At 44.3% G+C, this 26,021-nt stretch overlaps 2 protein-coding genes across 6 annotated transcripts; one reads left to right on the plus strand and one right to left on the minus strand.

Annotated features, from left to right (window-relative positions):
* Window positions 1–44: 44 nt before the first annotated feature.
* On the plus strand, window positions 45–11,064 carry MTERF2 (mitochondrial transcription termination factor 2). Of its 5 annotated transcripts, none has more exons than XM_066997195.1 (3): window positions 45–246; window positions 2,709–2,827; window positions 6,040–11,064. In XM_066997195.1, the coding sequence occupies exon 3, from the start codon at window positions 6,051–6,053 to the stop codon at window positions 7,245–7,247; it is 1,197 nt and encodes a 398-aa protein (XP_066853296.1). In that variant the 5' UTR covers window positions 45–246; window positions 2,709–2,827; window positions 6,040–6,050; the 3' UTR covers window positions 7,248–11,064. The 5 variants fall into 5 exon arrangements, with proteins under 5 accessions (XP_066853296.1, XP_066853298.1, XP_066853290.1 ...); XM_066997192.1 differs by lacking the exon at window positions 45–246 and adding an exon at window positions 2,330–2,442; XM_066997197.1 differs by lacking the exon at window positions 2,709–2,827.
* Window positions 10,857–25,610, minus strand: TMEM263 (transmembrane protein 263). Its single transcript, XM_066997210.1, has 5 exons — window positions 25,478–25,610; window positions 22,342–22,405; window positions 21,177–21,296; window positions 17,423–17,492; window positions 10,857–12,650 (listed from the first exon to the last, which is right to left on the minus strand). The coding sequence occupies exons 4-5, from the start codon at window positions 17,484–17,486 to the stop codon at window positions 12,364–12,366; spliced, it is 351 nt and encodes a 116-aa protein (XP_066853311.1). The 5' UTR covers window positions 17,487–17,492; window positions 21,177–21,296; window positions 22,342–22,405; window positions 25,478–25,610; the 3' UTR covers window positions 10,857–12,363.
* Window positions 25,611–26,021: the final 411 nt, after the last annotated feature.

The following is a 26,021-nucleotide window of genomic DNA, read 5'->3' on the forward strand; positions in this document are numbered from 1 at the left end:
GCCCGGCCCCGGGGCTCCCTCAGTGCCCCCCCGGCTGGGCGCTGGGGCGGGGGCAGCACCCATGGACGGCCCTCCGCCGGGCCGGGGTTTCGTAACCGGAGCAATAACCGTGTAAAGCATCGCCCTGCGAGCTGCTCCTCGCCGCGGGCTGAGTAACAGCCGCAGCCGGCGTGCCGCTGTGCCAAAACCCCGATCGGCTCCGAGCGGGGCTCCCGCGTTGGGTCCGGTCTGAGAAAGGGAAGGAAGGTGAAGGACGCGTTAATCAAAACGTTAATTAAGATGTCGAATCTCTAGGGACGAGGCTCTCCGAGTTGGTAGGAAGAGAAAATAGGTTCATAGTTAATCAAGGAACTTGCACAACTAATTAGGCTAACTAACTTAGCCCTGACCCTGGTAACAAAAATCAAGAAGCGGGGAGGGGTTAGAAGGGAAAAAAGGTAACGTGAAGGTGTGAAATGACAAAAATCAAATGCGAAAAGTTGAGTATACAATATGTTAAAAGTGCTTTTTAGGTCCCTGTTCTTAACATCGCTGTATGCTGCTATGTCATTCATATTCACAAACACTAACTGTTCTTGAAACTGCAATTAGAATTATGGAATCATTACGGGTTGGAAAAGCTCTCCGAGATCATCTGGTCCAACCACCCCCCTACCACCAATGTCACCCACTAAACCATGTCCCCAAGCACCACGTCCAACCTTTCCTTGAACACCCCCAGGGATGGTGACTACACCGCCTCCCTGGGCAACCCGTCCCAGTGCCTGACTGCTCTTTCTGAGAAGAAATGTCTCCTCATTTCCAACCTGAACCTCCCCTGGCACAACTTAGGCCATTCCCTCTAGTCCTGTCACTAGTTATCTGTGAGAAGAGGCCAGATTAGGTAGGAAACAAATCCTGAACTGGTTTTGTGGAGCAGTTTCTTTCTGCAGCAGTTTTCTGTCATGCATAGATCTGACGATTGAAAATGTATTTAGCAGTGAAGCGCTTCCAGAAAGAACAGTAATGTTTTTTTCTCTCTGAAGGATTTGAACATGCAGTTCTCAAGTTAGTTTAAAAAAAAATGCTAACATGCCTAGGAATACCTGTCTAGTCTAGAAGTCATTCGTGTGTCTTCACATGATTTGTTACTCTAAGTTTAGTTGAGAACTGTTGCAGATACAGCTTAAAACACTTAGAGGACGCAGATTCTCACCATCACAGCTCATTTAGCTTTGAAGCACCACCAGCACACCCCTATTAATCCAATGACTGCATATACACATGTATTGTTGCATTCTGTAATAGGTGCAGTGATCACATGGAAGAAAATACAGAGATAAAAGAGAGGCCTCCCATGATCACATTGGTGTTGCCTCTCACCAGGATTTGTTCCTGAAGAGATTTTCCAGTGTGCTGCTTTCAAAAAGAGTAGAAAAACTAGAAGTAAAGTAGTCTTTAGACTATGAGCAGTCTAATAGTAGAATAGCAGAGTAATAAATCTGATAAATAAATACTAATAGAATAAAATTCCTTTAATAGATGGAATAGTAGAGATTGACACCTCGCTATGAGAAGCATGAGGGCTGATTCCTGCATGGTGTATGTGTATGGTAACTGTTGCAGTACAGGGTGCCAGTCCCCACTAGCTCTATCAATTCAGCTTCAGTTCTGGATAAACACAAGAAACAGCCCACCTCCGTTACAGTCAGTAGGATCACTTGCTTCCCATGAGAACACAGGCAGTCAAGTATCCGAAGTTTCAAATGTCGATTGCTTTGACACCATAATAGTATTTCAAAATGATCAATTTTCCAAATGAATTTGATTTTTCCATATTTACTGTACTAATTCTCTCTTGAAAGCTGTTTAAATGCAAACGCTTCCTAGCGTTTCCCCTCTAAACATCCCTAATCATAACAAAGCCTATTTTAACCAGTGGAAGAACCTCAGGTGATTTTCCATGACAGGGACCGCGCGATCCAATGCCCCACGCGCGCTGAGAACAGAGCGCGCCGAGGCACCAACTTCCCTTCTGAATTCACACCTGTAAGGTGGCAAACCCTCGTTTACTGCAAGCTCAGGTTTCAGAGAGGCACTCCATTGCTATGAAATGTGCCGATTCGAGCGGGTTTCCCTTCCTCCAAGGGATGAAAACACGCCAGGGCAGGGCTGATGGCAGGCAGGGGCACCAGCTACACCTCTCCCACCCGCCTCAGAGCCCCCGCGCTGCATTCGGCGCCTCAACCCTCCGGCGCCCCCCAGAGAAGCGGGCCCCTGCCGCCATGTCACGGCCGCGGGGGGCCCCCGGGGGTGTGGAGGCGGCCCCCGAGGGCGGCGGGGGGCCGCCATGGCGGCGGGGCTGCTGGGCGTGCCCGACCCGGCTGCGGCTCGCCCCGCCCGGCGGCAGGGCCCGGCGGCAGGGCCCGGCGGGGCCGCGCAGCGCTCGGCGGCGGGAGCCAGGTGAGGCGCGGGGCGGCGGGCGCGGAGGGGCCGGGTCCCTGCCGGCCGTGTGGGGACGGTGCGCGGCCGGGGAAGGCGGGCGTGGTGGGGGGGGGAGCTCGCTGTGGGCGCCTCCGGGTGAAGCGCGGCCTGCGCTCCGGGCACGGGGCCGCGTGTGGGAGATCCCCTGCCTGGAGCTGCCGGGGCCGCCTCGCCTCCTCTGTAGCTGTTTTGGAAAGCTCGGCCCCGCGCTCGCGTGGTTTTGTAACCTTTCCTTCTGTCAGCAGGCGTGGAAGTGAAGTGTAGCTGCTTGCTGTTGCAAAGCATTTCTCTACCAAACTACCTGCTGCTGCTCCAGCCTTCTTCACAAGCTGTTCAAATCCAGTCTACACCACTCTTTTTCTAGGTAGATATTGACTCTTCCTGGTCAATGCAAAGTTCAAGCTAGGCATGGCGTAGTTTCTTACTCAGCAAACCCACTAAGATCTGTCTGCGGTTTGCTGTAATGAGCAGGGTACTGACCAGTGAGCAGGAATAGTTACGCTGTCTGTGCCCTTAGTGTAAAAAAGTTGTGGAAAATACATGGACAAGAGGCTTTCTTTTTTTTTTCCAAAATACTCCCACATTTCTGAGTGAAATGAATGGTGAATCACCCAGTTGATTTGAAGTACCCCTTTGCTATAGAAGAAGATACAAGTAGGAGTCCCATTAAATAATGAAAATCATAGTACCGCTTGACTCTGTGGGTACAGTTTGCTGCAAGTGGGACTGGTGATAACTTCCAGGCAGACATTTGTTCGCTTCCTCACTGCTGAGGTGACACCTGCTGATAAGGGGGTGCTGCTTGCAGTGAGAGCAAACACTTACCTGGGCTGGCTTTTTTTAAAAAATCAGTTGATTTGCAATCCCCGCAGCAATATAAGTATCTAAAAAGTTCCAGTGGGTTCCTGCATTCAACGGGAGCAGCAGTCAGCATGAGCTTTAACAGAACTCTGAACTTCTGGAGCAGGTTAAATAGCCAGGAAATGTGATATTGTCACTGACAGTCTCTGAAATGCATTTTAGACACCAAATCATAACTCCTAAGCATCTTCTCTGTTCCTGTAGTACACCATAACATTAAAAACCATTCATCTTGTTTTAATATGTTATAATTTGCTTAATGTTTTACAAGGGTTCCTGAGTATCCCAGTCAAACGTGGTTTAGCAAATAAAATTTTCTTCCTTTTACCATGTTCAGTGTTTGTGCGTGGAAGATTTTTTTTCTTGATGCTAGCAAGGATGACTGTGATGTCAAACAGTTTTAGGCAATATAAAGCTTCTTTTAAGCAAACTTAATAATTTCCATGTCAGGTTTTAGAAAAGCACAATTTACTATATCAGAATTTGGCCTTGTTTTTTTAAAAAGCTCTGTAACTAATTGGTAAAATGACTATTTTAAGTGACTACATTACTCACAAGGCAATTTTATTTAATAGCAGGATTACACATTGAAACAAAAATCATGGTTACTCTTCCAATTTGTACTTTGGAAGCATCATCTGACACCCCAAACAATTTTAACAATACCGTATTTCGCTGTATTTCCAGTTAAGCTGAAGCAATGAAGAAAGCCCTGCTCCTTCAGAGATCACTTTGGCTGGACCTATTGAATTCCGGTCCTATTGAATTCCATAGACCTACTCACAGTTCACAGGCACAGGCGGTTGTACCTCTTCCTATGGAGGAGAGGCTTCGGTTTTCGATCCCTGTGAAACAGCCACATTTTCAGGATACAGAAAGAACAGCACAGGAAAGGTTCGTGACTTACCTCCACTCAGAGCCCTTACGTAGCTACTTGTGAAAATCACTCGTTCAGTGCTGGAGCTCCCTGGACAGCACTTCTCCAGTCACCAAGTTTATGAAGATAAAATTACTAGCCCTGCAGTTACAGCACAAACAGCTTCATTGGGCAGTAAGATTTTGCCTCAGAGGTTTGAAACAACACTAAAAAACAAGCTACAAAAAAACACAGCATTTTGTTATTAATGTAAGCTTGCATGTACTAAATTATTTTTTTGAGTCTTAATCTATTAGTTTATGATGCTGTAACATAATAAGAGTCTGGATTTAGAAACTGAAAATCATCAACTTAAAAGCAAATAGACATTTTCTTGAGAAAAAGTATTTTACTGCTAGAAAATGTTTAATGCTACTTGGGAACTCAGTGGAGGCTCTGTCACTTAGGTTCTCGAAACAAACCACGTATTTTTTTTGAAAGACGGACTATAAATGAGGTTCTAGGGGTCTCATAGAGCTGTTCCTGCAATAGGCTTCTTAGTGCATGTTATGCAAGAGTTTGGAGTGGATGATCGTAACAGTCTTTCCTCTCTTAAAAAAAATAAGTCTTACTTAATGCTCACGTGGGTACTTTTTGAAGCACACTGTGCTTTGGGAAAAAGCAACTATATAAATAGGATTGCCAAACGCACAAAGTAATTGTATCTCTGCATTTTTTTTTATTTTTTTTAAACTTAGAGTGGTTTTAAGCAGCGGCAGCAATTAGTGCGAGTATTTCAGAGACCAGCAGTTCTCACTTCCACACGGTGCTTCCAAAAGGTTGTTATAAAACCGCCACCTAGGAAGTTAAAGATACGCTTGATGACATCTCTGCGTGACTGCTGCAGCAGCTCCTCTGGCCGTCGCGGAGCAGGTGGCACTGCACGTGCTATTCATGGTACCTGGCATTCAGCCTGAGCAGAGCTGGGGTGTTGGATTCTCCACAGCTGCCCTGTGCTGGGTGTTTGGACCCCAGCTCAGCCACACAGTGGCTGGCAGCGACAGAAATTACCTGGAGACAGAAGGAAGGTGTCCGTGCAGCGGGCAGCTGTAGCAAAGTAGGTGCTGGAAGAGGCAAGGGAAGGCCTGAAGATGATGCACTGTACTTGCTTCCTCCCCCAAAATACCAGTTTAATTATTCAGCCCCAATTAACAGACTCAGCTAGTGAGAAACGCACATACATACAGAAATGGGTTTGATGATTTTTTTTCCCTTAATTGCAAGGAGAATGATTTTATAAAGGCTGTGAACTGCTACTGAAGGAGCACCAGGGAGGTTTCTGACACATGGAGGAACAAATCATGCTCTAAACAATGCCTGAGCAGTTAAGCAAATACATTCAGAAGAGCTAAGAAAGGCGTTTAAGCTGTTTTTTCTTATTACTATTCATTTAGTAGAATTACTGTCAAATTAAATCGCATAAAACATTCTTCTAATGCAGTACGAGTGAGCTGTAACGTAATGACACCGTCAGCTGCAGGAAACGGCTGACAGCTTGGTTCTTGTATGACAAGCAAGCAAGCATTTACACAGACGGAGCGCTGCCCCCGTATCAGGTCTGTTGCATCTGCAAGTTATTGTTCCAGTGAGGCATCAGTCAGAACATTAACCTTTCAAAAGTCTTTTTTTCCCCTCTTCCTTATAGCGTGAAAGCCGAGTTTTGTGCTAATAACAAAAAATACTGTTGAGAGTAATTTCTTTTGCCAGCTCAGTCTAAATATCAATGACTCTGAGAACATTATGAGGTAAAATTTGTGCCTTAAATGTGTTTTCAAAGAATTGTTTCTCTCTCCGCATAGGGCTGCATTCCATGATGTTGAGAGGAGTCGCTCATGGTGCAAGAGATACGTTTACACTCCTGTTGGCAAGATCTCAGTACTGTAACCCTGGATTGAAATTTTTGTCCTTACAGACTGAAGTAAGGAACAGAAGCTTCTTAATACATTCCACATATACAACCGATACAAAATCGAGAGAGGAAAATAAAAAGACCATTGAGAGTCTCTACAGGTTGTCGGTCGACGTTAAGAAAATACGCAGACTGAAGGAATGGGTCCTTCTCCAGGAGGTGGCCTACGTTCAAGAAGTTGCTAGCATCTTACAAGAAATGGGAGCAGATGAGACCGCTGTAGCCAGTATTTTAGAACGTTGCCCAGAGGCAATTCTCCGTAGTCCTGCAGAGATAAACGCTCAAAGAGCTCTATGGCAATTAGTATGCCAGAATGAAAAACAGTTGATTAAATTAATAGAGCAGTTTCCAGAGTCTTTTTTTACTACTGGCTATCATGAGAACCAGAAAGCAAATATTCTGTTCTTTCAAGAGCTAGGACTTAAGAATAATATAATCACCAGGTTCTTAACAAGCGCACCCAATATTTTCTACAATCCTGTTGAAAAAAATAAAAAAGTGATAGAGACATTACAGAGAAATTATTTAAGTTTAGGAGGTTCTGATGCCAACATGAAGGTCTGGATACTGAAGTTACTGAGCCAGAATCCATTTATTTTATTAAATACCTCCACCGCAATCCAGGAGAACTTGGAGTTTCTCCAGAAGAGTGATTTCAGTGACCACGAAGTACTACAGCTGCTGTCAAAACTTAAAGGTTTTATTTTTCAGCTTACTCCGACTACTATGCAGAAGAGCATGCTTTTTTCCAAAAACATCTTTAAGTGCAGCGATCAAGAATTAAAAGAACTAGTGCTGAAATGCCCGGCCCTTCTCTACTATTCTGTTCCAATCCTGGAAGAAAGACTCGGCGGACTGCTGAAGGAAGGAATTTCTATCGCGCAGATTAGAGACACACCAATGGTGCTGGAGTTGACAACACAAATTGTTCAGTACAGAATTAAAAAACTCTCTGCTTTGGGTTATAATATAAAGAGTGGAAGTCTAGAAAGCTTAAATGGCACTAAGAAAGATTTTGAAGTCAATTATGGCAAGATACAGTCAAAGAAGGAGAGACCAATGTTTAATCCTGTTGCTCCTCTAAACACTCAAGACTAATTTGAATGCTGTATTTTAAGTTATGCAAAAGAAAACGATCAAAGAGGTCTCGGTTCTCTGATAAGAGCTGAAACAAAAGTCATCTTCACCAGACTGTAGTCCTAGCTGCGCTTTGTCCAGGTGTGGGTTTTATATGCACAACTTCATTATCCAATTGTAGCCTTCTAATGCTTCCAGGTAGTGTCGTAGAATCTGGCTATGAGAAAGGTTGATTCATCATGTACAGAAAGACTTGTTTATCCCCCAGGGAGCATCTCACATGGCTTTTTGGTTCTGTTACATTTCCTCATCTAAACTGGCCGCTAGTGTCTTTGGCTTTTCAGTGCCATCACTGCACACTCCAGCCTGTGGTAGCTCATAGCATAATCTGTACCTGAGAAAGAAGAAGGAAGGTTATTTTTCCACTAGTATTCACCCACCCACTGGTCCACTGACTTCTGGAGATGCTTTTTGAGTTCCTTTCCTAACTGCTGCAGGAAGTGGCTCTAGTTTGTAGATCTGAACTGAAGCAGGCAGCTTCTTGGCTGGCAGGGCCAAGCTGGAGCACAGTCAGAGAATGGGGGCAGAACACGGGTTTTTGTTTAGCAACTGCTGCAGTGAGGCCCTGCTATGTTCGTTTACAAACCATAACACAAAGGAAGTGCAAGACAACCTCCTTGAAATTTCCGAGACTTCAAGACTGACTACTTTTACAAAAGGATTGGGAGCACAAGGAAATACATTTATTGCTATTATATGGTAGTTCATTTCTTCTTTGCTAGCAAGGCATGTGGAGAGAAGAGGCTAGGGAGAAACTCACAAGGGCCCCAAACAACTGGGGAAAGAAAGAAGCCCCACTGTTACATGGGTGTAACAAAACTCCAGCCTGTAAACTACTGGTGATTAAAAATGACCATCAGCTTTGCAAACAGCTGCCACAGTTTCTAAATATATGGGTGACAACTTCTCAGATATCACTGTATGATAATTGTTGATGAGTGCTGGCTTTTAAAATAGTACCTATCCGACAGCATTTAAGTTCTTAGGGGATTTTTATTTATTTTCATGTGTGGTCTGTGAATAATAGTATGAAATATTAGCCCCATTAAAGATCCTCTCAGTAGAATTAGAGTCAGTGACTTTATGTCTCAAAAAAACAAACCACCACCACCAAAATACCCCACAAGCTTTCCTAAGCAGCTATTCCCTACACGCTCCACCTTGACAGCAGGGCGTAAATCAGGCACACACCCCCTGGGCCATTCTCCAAGGTCATTTTTTAGCAGGCGCTTTGGCAGCACGGCCGGGGTGTTCCTTTCTCAAAGAGGAGTTTTAAATTACAGAGGAAAGCTGGTATTGAATTACTTATTTGGAGGGTGGGCTGCACACAACGCTGATTTCATACAGCCGCGAGCTCGGGAAGGGCTGGAAACATCTGGCTGGAGCCGAGCCAGGACGGCGGCAGCTGAAGGTGCGAGCGGAGCCATGGAGGTGGAGGTGAGCACCCCTCTGGCGGGAGCACGCGTGACCGGCGAGAATTCAAGTGACGCTGTCGGCACCATGGTAAGAGCTCAGCTGTCTCACTGAGCCACTTCTCTGCTGACTCTTCCAAAAGAGTTTTGTAAGTTCCTTTTATAAGGATCGTTTTATAAGAGGAAGCTGGGAGGACTGCCGTATTAAAATTCACGGTCACTAGCCTTTGTCACGTTAGGACTGTAGAAGTTGAGCACCGAAGGACAAAGAGCACACTATTTGAAGTCAAAAGCCTCCTTCCCCTCAGACACAAGGGGGCATTTCAGTGCTCTGAAGGCATGTGTAATGCAGTCTACTGTAATGATGAACCCCAGAAATGATCAGTGATTTAGGGATGAGAAGGAGACCAAGACATGAGAATGTTTTCCATAAAAACAGTCTCAGCATTTCCACAGGTATCTGCTTGTAAAATCCCTGCTACATCTTATTCCCATCACTTAAAGTACTTCCAGTAGCAGTGGAGAAAACAGGAAAGTGACATATTTCCTTAACAGAGCCACAGCCTGACTTATCCCAAGCTCATTTTCCCTTCTGAATGTTTCAATTCCCCCGCCCTTCCCCTTTCAAACCAAAAGCATGAAGAGAAAGACTTTTTCCATGCTAGCAGACTCAAATTCATTCAATCCTTCATTCATAACTCTTTGTCTCTTCCCAGATACATTTATAATGAAATCTCTGGTAAGTCCCAGTTACCAAAACATTTTCTTAGAGACTACTACAGCACTGAAATCTTCTTCCTAAACTCTTGCTGTTACAGTGAATATGAACTGTTTATACTGTTTAATATTTGCACATAAAAGTCCACAGCCCAGCCTTTCTCTATAGAACGAGCAGTCAGGCATACAAGTTGTTTTCATAAACATTTCCCCTTTCGAAATGGGGGGCCACGAAAATAAGTTTGTTTTTTCTTTAAATAAGGTTCCATATTCCGTTCAACTCCCTATGATCTTAAAAGTGGGTATCCCCAACCTTTAGTTCCCAAGAGAAAAAAAAACACCACAAAAAAGCAGTGAAGAGGATTTTGCATTGTGTCTATGCGCAGACACCACCGCAAAGTGAGGTTTTTGCTAAGAGCTGCTCAGTACAATTTAGATCCAGGTTCCCTAGGCCATGATACAGCATGAAGAGTCACACCTAAGCATTTACTAATCTGCCTTTCTCCACAAAGTAACTAAGGAAGCTTTCAAAAAGTCTGAAACAGCAACAATTTAATGTTTCACAAGTGTCAGGACAGAATCAGAACAAGTTCTTAAGAAGTGACTTGCATAAGCAAATGGGAAATACGCAGAATATAGGACAAAGCTCTTTTCCAAAACTAAAACCATATGCCATGTTAAAGCATTTCACTTACAAGATTCAGAAGTAATAACTACAGGATATGCTAAGAACAAAACATAATGAAGTGCTGGCAGCTTTTTACAGCTCTAACATTGCTCATCTCAGACCATGCTCATTTTGCAGCAAGTTTCATAGCATAAAAGTTTAAAGAATGCCATAAAAAAAAGGGGGGGTACGACCAGTTCAACATATGTGTCCTCAGAAAATGATTAGGAAGGGTTTGGTAGAGTGTCACAAATCCCGCTGTGGTCCCGAACAGCTGACTCGCAGAGTTCACTGGTGGCACTCTGGGGTATGTCTACATCAGAAACTAGGGGGGAGCCGACCACGTTAAATCACTTGCTGCAGCTAGACTGCTCCTTGTGGCCAAGCCTGCTCGTTTCTGTAGCTAACTGGGATCTTTAAACCAAACCACGTTCCGTACTGCTAGCTTTTGAGTATAAAAATAATTAAGTATTGCATTTATTGCATAGACTTACCTCACTGCACGCTTCCAGCAGATTGGAGCTAAGCAGCTGGTGCAACTAACAAGATGAGCAGAGAAGTCTACCTGTTGGGTTTGCTCTCCCCACCGCCCCGAATCATTATGTGTGGTAATACCATGCCACCAACGTAAACAGCAATCACTGATACCAAATAAAGTTGTTCCAGACTGCAGCGGAAGTACCAATGGCTCAGAGAGACTAGGTTACTACTGTACCATAATCTACAGTTTACTTTCAACACCCATAAATATAGGAGCGAGTTTTAGACACGTGATACATTTTGATTTTTTAATTTCTAAAAAGTCTCCCTATATATCTTTCTTGTACAACCATAGCCACTGAAAAAGTAAGTTTTTACATGCTTAGAAGTTTTTTGTAGGAACACGAGTTTAAGAAAATACTGCATACACAATGTTCACAGCCTTCTATTATGGGCTTCCAAAGAAGTTACTTATTTGCAAAGTCAGCACGTGGGGGAAAAACAAAAGTCACCAACAGCTTCTATCTTAAGGCAACCTCAAGCTGTGTCTTAGGAGTGCGTTTTGCCTCACATACTGCAGAGGACCTATAGATGTTCTCGTTTGAGGTGTGTCAAAGTTTGGAATCTGTCAGTATACAGTTTACTTGGACAATATATATAAGGTTTTTTTTTTTAAGGCCTCATATGCCTGTTTTTGGTTTATTTTTAAATAAAAGTATTGCATTTTCCTCAAAATCAAAATGCAAAGTGTGAGATAAAGATGTAGTGAAAAATTCTTGCATTTGTTTAAACAGAGCAAGAAACTAACCTGGCACACCACGGAGCTGAAAAAGTTTCGCTAGTTCTTCAGTGGTTCCCAGCAACACCAAGTAATTTCTTTCAAGTTACACAGTTGTGCTAGATGACCACAAACACCTGCCCAGTTTCCATGAAGCCCTCATTTTTTCTAGTGTCTAAGAAATTGATCAGAAGCAAGTGTTCACTTGCAGGAAATAGATGCATATCATTAAATACACCTGAGATTTTGCAATCTTGTATTCAGTAAAAACTGACTAAAAGTTTCAGATACTAGGAGTCATAAAGTCTCTAAAGCTTGTTCTGTGAACTGTACAGAAACAACAGGACACAGCTTACACAGCTTCACCTAGTAAAGAAATTTTTTTTTGAATAAGGCATTAAGTTAGTTTTTATGATCCCTTCTACCATGTTACAAACTTTGTCACCTCCTATCTCCCACTCATTTCCAATTTCTGCACACCTCCAGTTCTGTTTGCTGCCAGTTCTCTCTGGCAGAATGCATTGATAATTTTCAGGCTTCCTACGAACACAGTTTTGTAACTATTTAGGCACATCCAATAACGCCATTACACAGCTCAAGGATCCTTAGCAGGAAGATGTGGATGCCACTGAGGACAGTAAACGGCACCTCATCAAATAGATGGTACGGCAGACATCACCAAGTTAAGTTTCTATGTTCACATTTTAGTCCAAAACTGCAAGACTTACAGTAAGTGAATATTCAAATATGTATAATCCCTTCAGATACACGTACTCACTTCTATAGTTATCAAGTGTTAACATTTCACCAGATACAAAGCTTGAATCTAGGCTCTAACAAATCTTCAGACACTGTGCTACCCAAGCTGCTTCTGTCCTTTTCAGATGAAATTAAGTTACTTGCACAGCTCTGTAGAAGATGGAGTGTCTAAGACGCATGGCTTCTCATGGTCCAAATCTCAGCAGATTTTAATGCCGCCGATGTAATATTCTGGAGAATCACGTATGTCTCTCAGTTTTGGCTTTAGTCAGACTTATCCTTTTTCTTTCCCGTTAAAGGCACTTTACTTGCAACAGCAGATCCTACAGCTGAAACACCTCCAGCCACAGCAGAAACACTCCCTTTGACTAGCCCTACTCCCATCGAAGGCACAGACGTGACTGCTGTTTTGGTAATTTCCAAGCTCTTCCCTCCAATCCAAGCAACACCCCCAATCGTGGCACCAACAGCTCCCTTCGTTACACTGAAGATGCCACCAGTCACACGGGAAAGCATGCCCGGCTGCTGCTGCGGGTGGTCCTTTAGCGCACCTGAGGGAGGAAACAACATCGAGTCAATCACGGCACCGTGGTTAAAGCATTTTCAGAAGAGTTATTCATAAGCATTTCCTTTTACAGCCTAACAACCCCTGCACACAGCATATATTTACCTTACAGGTTGTTTTTCTTGGATGCTCATACACCACCACTGATAACCAAAGAGGAGAGGAGACTTTGCTGCAGGGAGATATACCTCAATGCTGCTTTCTGAAACAAGTCAACACGGAGCCTACAAATATCAGGTGTATAGCTCCCAAATGGTGATACACCCCAGTCTTCTGTGTGCACTGCCACCCTTTCAGGCTCTTTAAAGTCTTATGGCCATGTTAGCCTCACTTCTGGATTTCATTAATGACAGGGGAACACTCCTGCTCCCCTCCATCCCAGTATTCAGAATTAACCCACAGGGCCAGGTTGCTAAAACATCCTCCCACCCTGTCCAAAAAAAAAAAAAAGGAAACCAAAACTGGAAAAAGAAAACAACTGCAAACAATCACCTAATCAAACCAGCAGCAGAACAGTGTTGTACAAGTCTCAAAAGCCTGGAAAAAGTTTCCTGGAGAAGCAGAGCCTGAGGTTTATCAGAAAAGAGCTGTTCTTTGAGAAGAGCTCACCTTGAGAGACAGCTGTTTCTTTCCTTACTAGTGACTGTTTTAAAGACGTGTTTACAAGGGTTTTATGCAGGGGTCACAAAGGAGGGAAAGGAGGTTACGAACAGAAGAGCAATCATGAGTCAAAAGAAGTATGAGGAGGACAAAATTGATGCAAAGCCTTCACAGTATCTTTTCCTTTCTTCAACATCTACACAAACCTGATTTTCTTTCCAAAAGGTGTTTTCTGTAGTTCAGATAGGAAAGGTGAAAAAAAGTCAACCAGCCAAATACCTTCTAATGAGCTCATTAAATGCAAAAAATTGTCCCCAAAGGCAGTAATAGCAGTATTGACAGGCTCCCAACAGAAATCCTAATATGACACACAAAAACAAAAAACTCAAGCCATAGGATTTCTGCATGTTGTTGACCATCTAAATCTGTTTTTCCTTTTTAATGTTATGTTTTAACTTGTATTTTGCATGGTTCTTTCCTGTATGCCATTAATTGGTACATATTCCATATTTATGGTACGATTTCTTAGCTTCAAACTAATAAAAAGTGTTAGAGTAATAGAAAGACTCCCAGAACTAGCCATTTAGTCCTCTAGTTTAGTAAAGTAGTCCATGTTTTTAACTGTAGGCCTCAAAATCCTGGAGATACATACACCTTGTCTCTAAAATGAGCTAGGACTGTAACTCCACATGCCACTACTGCATAAACTCCAACTAATCTGGAAAGAAACAGGACTTCTGAAGCGGTTTGTTTTGCACCGACAGTATGTTAACACTGTATTTAAGCACACAACAACCTATCACCTACTACACCTATAAACTAGCTTAGCCCTGGCACGTGTTTGTCTGCAAGGTATTTTTGGTACGAACCTTGAGAAATCTCCAGTCTTCATGACCATGTCGGATAGCTAAGCACGTCCCAGCTCCTGCCTTGTTAATTCCTCACCATCCCCAAAGACTATTTTAGAACAAGTTTCAGAGAAAACAGTGTCAGGAGACAGCTAGTTAACAAGAATGCTAGAAGCCACAAAGTTTTTTTTATAATTTCTAGCTACCTGGAGGTAATATATGGGATTTAGTGGATATGTTTCCCTTTCCTAAGGAAAAACAGCAGGGGGAACCAAGAAAAGAGCAAGTGGAAACCCAGTGGGCAGGGCTAAGGAAGAAGCAACCACTAAAAAAAAGAGGGGAAGGAGTCTGCAGCAGAAAGAACATGCTTGAAAGAAGACAATGAATCTATAGAAGCTAGACAAAAAAAAATAAAAATAAAAAATCAGATCTAGATCCACCGAAGACCTGTATCCAGCCCTTGTCAACATATTCACTCCATATTGTGACGTGCCATAGGAGAAGCAGCAGAAGAGGTCTCTGTCTCCCATGAAGATTTGTTAAGCTCTGATTGCTGACAACTTGCACTGAGAAGAGTTTCCAAGAGTCAACTCCGAGCACTCATGTGCTACAAGATGAAAACTACGGTGAACTTCCCGTGCATATCCAATGACTTTGTGGTTAACGCCACGAGTGACCCAGGACTCCGGATTCATTTTAAAAAATGCTAAAGTCAGAATTCCTACGTGTGCGTCCAAAATAATTCAAAGAAAAGATGCTGCCCAAATGAAAGAACTTTTTAAATATTGGAAAAAAGTCGTAAGAAAGCAACAGTGCCACTCAAGGAAGCAAAGATATTAAAAATGCTTCCATCTTATACTAGTCTCTCTTACTTAAGAAATCTGTACTGATAACAAGAAGGGTTGTAGGAATGTAGATGACAGCCTTTTACGTAAGGCCAGGTAATACTCTTGCTGGTTCATTCTACACCTGTAGCCCTCGGCCTGAACATCTCCAGCACAAATGCACTGCCAACACAAGCAAGTAGAGATCAGAATTAACATTTACATACAAAAAGCCTTTAAAGATTTATTTTTTTTAAAATTGTTGGTCAATTACTGTTCTAGGATATACATTCCTGGTCTCCTTGTTCCTTATCAGTACGAGAAAGCTAAAAAGACAGCATGTTGCTAAATCTAGGGAGAAAATGACACGCATTCCTTTTTCAGGGGTTGGCTCTGCCACAGTACCTTGAAACCAACTTCCCACTGAAAGAGACTGACAGCGAACCACAGTTTGAACATAGACCGCAAAAGTAAGGAAAGTAAAACATGAGAGAAGTATTACTCATAGAAAGTAAGAGCAGAAAAGCTTCTATATACTCATTTCCTTAAAGCCTTTGGGCACCAAGCTGGTCAAGCGTCATTTGGACAAGCTGGAACTATTTTATAGCTTTACAAAAAAAAAAAAAGGGCAAAACAAAACAGCAAATTGGTTTCGGAATGGAGCCTTTCCTCTAAGAATTTTCTTTGGCAGCCAGTTCAGAGCCAATCTTCTTGGCCAGTGTCGAACTGGTAGCCTTCCATCCACAACTGGCCATCTTTTTGCAATGCTGTAAGAATATCACATATGACAGCTTTGTATGACATCTAAAATAGGGATGTTCTAGGGTATTCCAATATTTTAGTAAACTCACAGGGCTTGAAGACTGCCCATGAAGCAAAAGGAAAAGAAGGCCCTCAAGGATGGTGGTTCCATTAAGATGAGTTGTATTTCATTCCACTCCTCCTCCTAACTATGGCAGCCTTCTCCATCTGTTTAAACTACATACCCAAATTGATTATTTCCACATTGAAATAAGAAACTGCGCAGAAGAAAGCAAGTCTTAGTTACTCACAAATTTTAAATAAAACCCTGCACTAGTGAGTGATGATGGAGCCCTGCTGTTATGTTCTGAATCTGGACAAACTACTCAATATTCTAGAAAGATTCAAAAAAAAAAAAACAATCCCTGCTGTTTCACCATCTTCCTTATGGAAGAATCGGTTATGATTTACCAACCAGGCCACTGTTCAGATTTTATATGTGAGGTTTAATGTGTTAAAAACACAGCTCAATCTTTAAGGGGGAAGAAAAAAAAAAAGAAAAAAGCCTATGAAGTTAGACTAGAATGTAACATGTACTAGGGCACAGATTCCAACCTGGCATTTGTTTTCAGAAATGCTTCTAGGATCTTGACAACCCCATAAGAACTTAAAAAGAAATATTTTCTTCTAACATTACCCCGTAACAAGTTCATGCATAGTACAGCTTAAGAACCACTGTGCTACAAAGAACTACTTCTCCCTTTCCTCTCATCTTCTTGTACTTGCGCTTCCCATCTAATAGTCATTAAGAAAATAGCAAGCTATTCCACTTGACCCCAGTCTGCTGCAGCTAGGGGACAATACTGTTGTTCAAGTGAAGTAAATTGTTCAGTTAAACGATGTATAAAAGCTGCAGAAAGAATACCCTGCTAAGAGCGCTTTAAATTACCATTATAAATTGAAGAGTAATGAAATGAGAGGAATCAGGACTTCCTGACCTCTACATCTGATACATTTGGTCTTAAAGCAAGAGAAGACAAAATCCAGACAACAACTGTGCCAAGAACAGTTTTTGATCTAGTATGCTCTCAGCAATACTATGCAAACAGGATTCCTCACGGTGCAGCTGGTCCACAGCCTAGACGGGAATATTGCTCATTCTCAACTTCATTTCCTCTGCAGATCTAATAACTGATGTAAATTCATTTGGTTCATGGGACCAAGATGCCACTGCATTAACAAAGTCGAGCGTTTCTTTGTTTTCACGGAAACATGAGAGTAAGTCAACAGTTAAAACCGCAATTAATTTTATTATGGAAAAAAAAACCTCTCCAGAAGCAGCAGTAAGCTCATCTTGTTTAAAAGTCACAAGTACTATGAACTCAGCAAGGCACCCAAGAGCAAAGCCGAGCTCTTTTCATCTCACATATGGACAGCAGAAACAAATGCTCAACAGACCAATTCACATCTCCTGAAACTTATCTGCAAGTTACATCCTCCGGTATCTGCCCACCTTCTCTGTAATTTATCGGTAGAATTATTAACCAAATTGTATTCAGTGGGTTTCTATCAGGGTAATGCAGAAGTGAACAAGAATTGCAGGCCCATCCTATCCCAGGGCTGGGTTATTTACCGTTACTTAAAAGTTAGAGAGTTTAGGTTGCAGGGTGTTGTTTTCTTTCAAATAATTGCACTTTAGGTGAATTTCTGTAAACTTACTTGGTATTATGAAAACTAATACATACCTTCTGGCGGTTCATCATGAAGGTAGGATGGGACTTCCTGTTGATTTTTGTCCGTTTGATTCATTATTGCCTAAAAGATAAATTCACATATTCTGTACATCTCTTCTGCCAAAGCAATAATGTAAATCCTGAATCTAAAATTCATGTAGTTCAAGCTCCCCAGAATAGGAACTTATTATTTTTCATTACTAGATAAGCTAGCATCTGTTGCTTAATTACTGCACTTTTCATTATCAGACCGTGCACAATTCTAGCAGACTCAATACTGGAGAGGGAATCGATGCCCCCATCGGGTCAGCAGGCCTAGAGAGAGCGGTCACCCTACGCTAAGCACATCTCAAACCTAAGAAGCGATCAGGCAAAAACAGCATGAAAACAAAACATCCACCGCCATGCGATAGCCTATGTTTATGTACTACAAAATAAAAGGTTAGTGATCCTGCTGGCAAACACTAGAAAAACAACAGCAGCATGCCTGTAAGATCAGTTAAGACCTAGAAAGCAGTAGCTTGGAGAAACAAGTCCTTGCAGGAGAATTTGAATAAATGCCAGGAAAGAAAAAAAAAGATGAAATAAATGCAATAAAAACACTCTAGTTATCTTGTAACGGTACTGCCTACACAATGCGGTGATAGCAGCGGAACTGGAGTATTTTAACTATGCACAGACTTTCCAATGAAAACATTTCAGAAACAGGTAGGTTTTTTATTACTCTTATTTACTGAAAAAACACCAAAAGCTATTTCCTACAGCAGTTCTAGCACAGCAATCCCCAAAGGGAAGGGGAAGCACAAGAGAAAGCTCTAATCAGCAGCGCTGCTCACTGCATCTCCCCTCCTGTGGGGAAGAAAGCAATGCCTGGTGCAGGACCTCCCCCACCAAAGCATGCCTCCGCACCAAGACCTACCTCCTCCTCTGCGCCCTCCTGCCAACCCTGCTTTCTCTCCTCAGAAGGTACCGAGGTTAGGAAAAGGAGAATGAAAAAAAACAAGCTGCGTTGTGCCACTCAGCATCCTTCCATTTTCCTGCCTCGCCAGTGACTTTCTTATTTGCCTTCTCCCTGAACAAGCACAATCCCTTTACATCGCTCGATTTCTTCCTGGACTCACTGACCACCACAAGAAGAATTCCAGCCCCTCCTGCCGTGCCCAGACCTCTCTGCAGTTCAGGTGGGTGAGAAGAAAGCAGGGGCTGAGATCTAAAAAAGGGATGAGGAGGCAGAAGCAGAACTCAAGGGTAGGAAGACTCACCTGGAAAACAGCAGCTAAAACCCTCACAATGTAATTATGAAGTCAAACCATCACAGTAAGAACCCGCACCCACACGCTGAGCGATAGATCTTTGGATGAGAAGAAAGCCTAAATTGAATATTAAAATTCCTCGCAACCAGCACTAAGGGCATCAGTTCATGACTGCGAAAACGCAGGTGTCTCTACAGAAGAAGATGAACGGGAAAGCAAGCAACAACATCTACCAGCAATATGGCTAATTTTATGGCAATGCCTAACAAGCACATTTCAAAAGCCAGAAATGCAAGCGTGGAAGCTGAGAAACAGGGAAGTGCGTCACAGCACATCATTATGGAAGACTAAATACATGAAGGCTAAGAGGCAGTTGGAAAACGTAGCAGTTATGTAATTCCTCGTTAAAAAAAATAAAGAGCCTGACAGATCCCAGGGTGAAACAGAGGTGGTCCAGGGTTCTGTGAAAAAAACAGATTCAGTGCCAAGTGATTCCTTTGCATTTATTCTCATTATTATTGCGAGCTGGAACATATACAAGGATTTCATCTCCACTGAGATAAAGACACATGGATGTTTTTGTATCTCCTAACTCAAACATACCAAGCACTATAAGAAACATAAGGCAGATACTGCAAGAAACTGACAGGCCTGACATTTCAGTCGGAACTTCTGTGCACAACTAAATAACTGTGTTGCTACTTAACAGGTGGTCATTTTGATCATTAAGATGATTACTGCATTAGGAAGGAGATTTTAATTTGCTGCATTAGGAAAAATCCTTAAAAAAAGAAGATTACAACCTACCATACCTTACTTCAAACACAGGAAAAGTGACAAAAATAATTGTAAAGACTCAAGGGAAACCCAAATGAATTAGGACAGAGAATAATTAGTCATTATGAAGAACAACCTCTACAATGCATTTAAATCCCCTGTACCTAACCTGCATGCAGCTCCCAAAATAACCCCAGATGAAATTCACTGCTTGAACTCCCAAAAGGTTCTGTCCAGAATTCTTCATAAGAGCCTCAGAAAAAATAATTTAATTTCACGAGCACAGATAAAATACTGCGATTATAAACAAGTTTAGAGGACAGATGGAAATTAGTTTTGAATATGGCAAAATGCTAGAAAGTGTTACAAGACTGTGTAAGCTTCAGTATTTTCCACTACTAGGAAAGTACTGGACACAACAGCGCTGACAGTAGATATTGCCCCATGAAATATCAAGGATCTATTGTGCTAGGCATCATCTAAGTATTTATTAAAGGCAAGCCCTGTCCAATGGAAAGGACTAGAGTAAATCTGGCAAACAGGTAACATGGGGAGAAGACTGCTTCATAGCTCCCTGTAATCCAGGTTAGGTGACTGTCAGATTTACGTGCAGCTCCTAGCAAAGATAAATGAGTAAAGCAGTGTATTGGCAGGGGACCTTCACAGCAGAGCTTCTGGTTTAGTGACGAAGTATTAGAGAAGAAAAAAGAAGTGAAAAATTGCAGCACCACATAAAAACACTGACGCATTCCCTCCCCTTGCTACCTTCCCCAAAAGGTCAAGGTTATGGAAATTTTGAGCACAAGCTACTTTTTAAAAGGTACATCAGATTTTTACCTAATGTATCACTCACCTTCTAACAATCTAATACAATTAGAACTCCTTTTAAACCACAGAAATGCTCCACTCTCCTAAAACTATATGGACTATGGTGTTCTATGGAAACTGCTGTTTTAAGACCCCAGAAGTCAGCAGAGAACTTCACCAGTCTGAACAAAGCAGCTAAGGAAAAACAAGGCACTCTTGATGGGACTGATTTCATCCTACAGAGAAGGGAGCGTTCAGGCATCTGGAGACCAGAAAGTTGAAAGCTTTTACGTGATTCATGGTTCTGTGGGTGCCTGGAAGCACTCCAATGATGCTGGAAGAGGTGTACCTAATGAACTTGTGAGGAGTTTCACAGCTGTCCTACTGTCCCAGTGTAAGGGAAAACAGAATCAAATCACCATCAGAAAAGGCGTACAGCTTGACCCAAAACAGAACTTGGCACAGGGGAGAGCTCACAAAGCACAATCACAAGTCCTTTTGTTTTTCTATAGCTCTTCAGTGAAACGCAGACTCAAGACCTACCTCCAACAAAGGGCTTGAGCATGAAATTTTAAGATATCTAGGTTACAGTTCGTGTACATTGTTCTATCTAGTTTTGTGTGTCAGGAGACTTAAGAGCCTCTGAAAAATGACCCAAAATCCTGTGTGCTAAACAGTGTGTAGCTTATCTGGTGAAGAGGAAATTCTGAGCACAGAAGCATGTCCTGAACCTGGCTCGCGTCCAGAGATTTAACATATTTCTATTAATGGAGGTCAAGGATATGGAATAACTTCGTGGTGGCAAAAGACTTCATGTAATCTTCAGAAGAAGAGGGCATGAATATAATTTTTCTTTAAAAATTGGAGTTAGTAAGCGGTTTCCTGGTTTTCTATCTTTTACATAACATCATCCTAGTGAAAGCACTCACCTACAATTCAATGCCTCCTCAGTCTAATAAGATCCAAGCTCGTCCGTCCCACCTTGCAAGGTAGTCCTCTGTCACCAGACTGTAGTGTATCCTGAGGGAGATTCCTTTTCACTCTCCCTGCTGAAGGTGTGTCCCCACAAGAGAAGAGAAAGCAAAATTCATGAGACAGAAGAGATTAAAACTCTCAGCCAACACCTAAGGCACTAATCTGGAGGTGCAAGGGTAAGGTTTTGTGGGAAGATTTAGGCCATTCCTACATGGCATTGATTAAAGCACCTTGGGAGCTTAAATCAGAAGCTGCAGATTCAAAGTTCCCCGTACACTGAATCTCGCAGACACGCAGAATACAACAGCAAAGTTAACAATATTGCAAGCACATGCAACAAGGCAAAGCTGAACTTTAGAATTTTTATGATACGTTTTTCAGAACCTTCTTCAAATTTTGGTAAGACTGGTAAAAAGAAAAAGAAAAAGGACGGGGGAGAAGTAATCAAATAGATCTCTCTGGTATTTTCGTCCTGTGATCTCAAATTCAATGTCTCGTGTCACTGGGACAAAAGACTCATGCTTCATTTAACACACACACTCAGTGATCACACAAAATCAAGGAGTTCAGATCTCCTTGAGATCTGGCAGAACTCATATGGACGTTAACGAAGCACACATCTGGTCTATCAGTGGCACCTTCCAGTCTCCTTTGTCATTTGTGCAGGTAAGTACATAAGCTTTGTGTTTTCTTAGTGAAGTAGTAGAAATAAATGCAGATCTTAAGGGAGTTTTTGAACAAGAACATATATAAACTACTGGCTGTTTCTTTCCCTCCACGTTCATGAATGGACTACTTATTCAAGAGGTAAGGGATAATTTATCATACTTTCTAATACATTGAAATATGCACCAACCTTTGTAGCAAAAGAACTGGAACTCACTTTTTAAATTGGTTTTGAAGAAGAAAACACAGATTTCCATACTGTCAGAATATGAAATACATGTAAGTTTTAGACTTTTACATGGCCATAAAGAAAGAAGTGGTTTAGAAGAGAATTTTAATTTGAGAGCTGACATTGTTAGTGGGCCCTGAATGAAAGCTCTACGAAGTTCCGGAGGTAAAGGTACAGCCACACATACATTCACATCCAAGCTGTTAAAAACAAAAATTTCTCACCAAATATATTCCTTTGTGAAGGAGATGTCTGGTCAGCTCTTCCCCAAAGATATTCTGCGTACACCTGCAAGAACGGGAATAAATTAATGACATTTCATGGAACAGTGCTACTGCCATGATCCTGCCACGTGTATATGGTGGGAACCACTCACACGCAGCCCCACGGCAGGGAGAAGCAGACTCAGCACGGCTTTAGGGAGCCAGAACTGTATGAGATTTATCTCACCAACACATTGGTTTTCCTTCTGCGTTCTTGGGCAACAGAGATGATTCTACTTAATCCGTGAGCTATCACAAGGATTACTACAACGTGTGGTAATTGGGCAACGTCAGGACACAGCCTCTCCTTAATGAGCCCGCGGTTCTTGGACAGTGACTGGTATAAAACGTTAGCCTCCCACGAAGCAGCGGGCTCTAACCACTATGGATGCGCGTGCAGCTTCCCCAGCTTCAGATGATGCTCATGCTGCCTCTCTGAATTCACGGACAAAAAGCCCTACTGTTTCAGCTCAGCAAGCCCGGCCCGAGCAGCAGCCAGTGAGAGCTGGCTTGTTTCAATGCCACCACTCAGATATTTGTGGGCAGCAACGAAACTACCCAAGGACGAGGCCAACTTCACTTGGCAGCACAGCGCCGCTCCAGAAGGCGGCCGCGGCAGCAGGCAGCGCTGGATCTACCCCCTGGCACAAGTTCACGTCAGCTACCTCGTCTTTGTCCACCGCGAAACAAACAGCTTCCTTCTGCCCACCAACTCAGGCAGTCAGAGGGCTGAACTACAGAGCTGGAAGAAAACAACAGCCCTCGCCACGCGTACAGCTCCCTGTCCCTCTTTCAGCAGCTGCAGCAGACTTCAAAATGAACCTGATGTATTCCCCACAGATGAAAAAGCTTGTTCTAGGGAAGACACTTTAAGAAACGCATTTTGGACAGAGTAACAGTGTTCTGCTCTCTACATTAAACAGGGAAATAAGCGCGAAGCCGAAAAGGTAATCCCACCCGTGACTGCTCTTCAGGGTACTGCTTCAAGAAGCATAAGTGATCCCTGGACTACTTGCCTGCTTGCTTTACACCCTGGAGGAGTGCTTGTAACATGTCATGAGCAAGTGGGCTAAGTGCTGTTAGCCCTCTCAGACATAACCCTCAGAGCACAGCCTTCATGGAAATGTGTTTTTCAGCTATTTCATGCAAAGGAGGCACTTGACTGAGTTTCTGAAAGACGAAAGAGTTGATGCTAACAGCACTGGAGTAAAAAAAAAAAACAAATCCAGGCTTGTAGAAAGTGCGTAGTTAAAAACCAAGAGCATAGCTGACATTTCAACAAGCCTTCTGTTTAAAAGCCAAGTTTCAAAATTCAGATTTGTATACAAAGCAAGAGGGGCTTGAAAACGAGCATGCTGATTTCAAAGGAGCAAGACACAGTTTTCAGGGAAAAATTAGGGCAAGTTCATCAGAAGTTTCCAGGTGTGAACCACAGCTTACTTGTTCTTAAACCGATAGGAGAATGGACTACAAAAAAAAAAATAGAAAGAAAAAAGATACCAAGTCTACCCTAAGAAGTATAAATAACAGGCTCACAGGGTTCAGCACACAGTTGTGAAGATAACGCAATAGAACTGTATTAAAAACAAATAAAAAGCAAGAAACAAAACCCTACACAATTGAAGCCAAAAAAAGAAGGCACCACTTATGGAAATAAAACCACAATACCTTAACTCTGCCCAGGACATTATAGCATCGTACCTACCCATAAGGGAACACAGCATTTCTCTACCACCCTCAGCTAAGGTAGGTACAGATCGGGCTCCAGGGAACCCTGGTGTTGGTGTCCAGGTTTCCTCCCACCCAAGATACCAAACCAAAGGCAGCAGGAATCTGAACGCCCATTTTCTGGTCTCCCAAAGCCAGTTTGCAGAAGCTCAGCAACGAATGCCAGCAAGGCAGGGGTACAGCTCCAGAGAGAGCAAGGCCCGGCTGCACCTCTCCAGGCCTGCTGGCGGCCGCCCCTCCTGCCAGCTCAGCCCCACAAGCGTCCCCGCTCCCCCGGGGGCTTTCACACCCCACAATCTCTGTGCCCTGTCCTAGGAGGCCTAGGAAATGGGGCCGGACACTGCCTTGCAGCCAGCGACACAGCAGCTGCTGAACTTTCTTACTGATGAAAAATAGTGAGCGTTTTCCCCAGGGTTTCTCATCTGTCTGCTGGCTCCTATCTGACATTTCGACCTGCTCGCTTGCCAGACAAGGACCACCATTTGGGATTGATCTCTGCACTGGCAGGGCAACACCAGCTCTACTGAAACATCGCTTCACAGAACCACAGAGCTCTAAAAAAAAAAAAAAAAAAAAAAAAAAAAAGTCTGGCCAGTATTTACCGAGCAGCCTTAAAACCGATGTGCACACACAGCGGTATTTGTGTACCGAAGCGAGCTATCTTGCACATGCCCTGCTGATTACACAAAGGCACGCTGCCCAGAGCAGCCCTCCGGACACACCGAGGCAGGGACGCGGCCACGTCCATGTGGCACTTCTCCTCCGTGGGGACGGCACCTGGATCCCAGCCCCGGTCCGCAGCCCGGCCATACGAGCAGAAGGCAGCGCTGAGCCCCACCTGCGAGGTGTCAGCACCAGAACCAGCGGCTTGGGACTAATTTTGGACTTATTTCGGACTTATTTTCAGGCCACAGCACGCAAACGCCTGGGCTGGGTGAAGGCAGCGAGCCTGGCGGTCCCGAAAGAAACCCAAAACCCACAAACCCGAACGCTTCTCCCCCGCTCCGCTCCATCCCGCCGCGCTGCGAGGGGAGCCCGCGGGGGCAGACCCCGCGGACTGCAAACACGGGGAATGGGGGGGCGCGGGGGGCGGCTCGCCCCGGACCCCCACCGGCACTGACGTGGCAGCCGAGGCCGCGGCGGAGGCTCCGGACCGGGGCCCGCCCTCCCCGCGCCCCCCGCCCCGGAGGCGCCGCCGGTGCCCGTCAGAGCCCGGCCGAGCCCAGCCGCCTCTGCGCTTCCTGCCGGGGCTGGGGGGCAGCGCGTCCCCACCGCCGCCTCCTCCTCCTCCTCCTCCTCCTCCTCAGCGGGGAGGCGCCCCCCTGCCCGCAGCTACCGGCGGCCCCCGCTCGCTCCGTCCCTCACTCACCGACCGAGCGCAGCGGGCGCGGCGCGGCCCGGCTCCGCCGCAGACTTTACTCCTGCGCCGTTCCCCGCTGCCGACGTGGCGCCCGCCCGCCGCCGCCGCCACCGCCCGCCCCGTCGGCGCCCGCAGACCCCGCCCCAGCGCCCGGCGCGGCCCCTCGGCGGCCGGGGGGCGCGCAGGCGCCGCCGATACCGACCCAGGCCCGGCCCGGTCCCCCACCCCCCCCCGGGCACCCCGCTCCGAGCACCCCCTGGGAAGGCCCGGGCCCCTTGGGCCGGCGGGAGCGGGGCCGGGGGACCGCCGAGGCGGGGGGAGGTCGCCCCGGGTGCCAAGAGGGGGGAGAAGGGAGCCCCACTGGGTGCGGGCGGGTGGCCAAAATGGCCGGTGAGAAGAACCGGGACAGTGGGGACGGCGGTTTGGTGGTGCTCCCTCACCGACCCCGCCACCGTTTCTGTTCTCCAACGGTCTTTGGGGGTGAACAGCCCCTTTCCAGTTCGTTAGACAAGTGGACGTTGCATGGCCAAGGGAGAGTACCCAAACTCCCTTG

Source organism: Anser cygnoides, chromosome 1 (genome assembly GCF_040182565.1).
Source record: "Anser cygnoides isolate HZ-2024a breed goose chromosome 1, Taihu_goose_T2T_genome, whole genome shotgun sequence".
Classification (NCBI taxonomy): Eukaryota; Metazoa; Chordata; class Aves; order Anseriformes; family Anatidae; genus Anser; species Anser cygnoides.

Excerpts from the sequence above, each read along its gene's own strand:
- MTERF2 (XM_066997189.1), top strand. The coding sequence starts at position 2,265 with ATGTCACGGCCGCGGGGGGCCCCCGGGGGTGTGGAGGCGGCCCCCGAG. Across the intron at positions 2,443-6,039 it reads CGCTCGGCGGCGGGAGCCAG|GGCTGCATTCCATGATGTTG; the intron begins GTGAGGCGCGGG and ends CTCTCCGCATAG.
- TMEM263 (XM_066997210.1), bottom strand. The coding sequence starts at position 17,486 with ATGAATCAAACGGACAAAAATCAACAGGAAGTCCCATCCTACCTTCAT. Across the intron at positions 12,651-17,422 it reads TCATGATGAACCGCCAGAAG|GTGCGCTAAAGGACCACCCG; the intron begins GTATGTATTAGT and ends TTCCTCCCTCAG.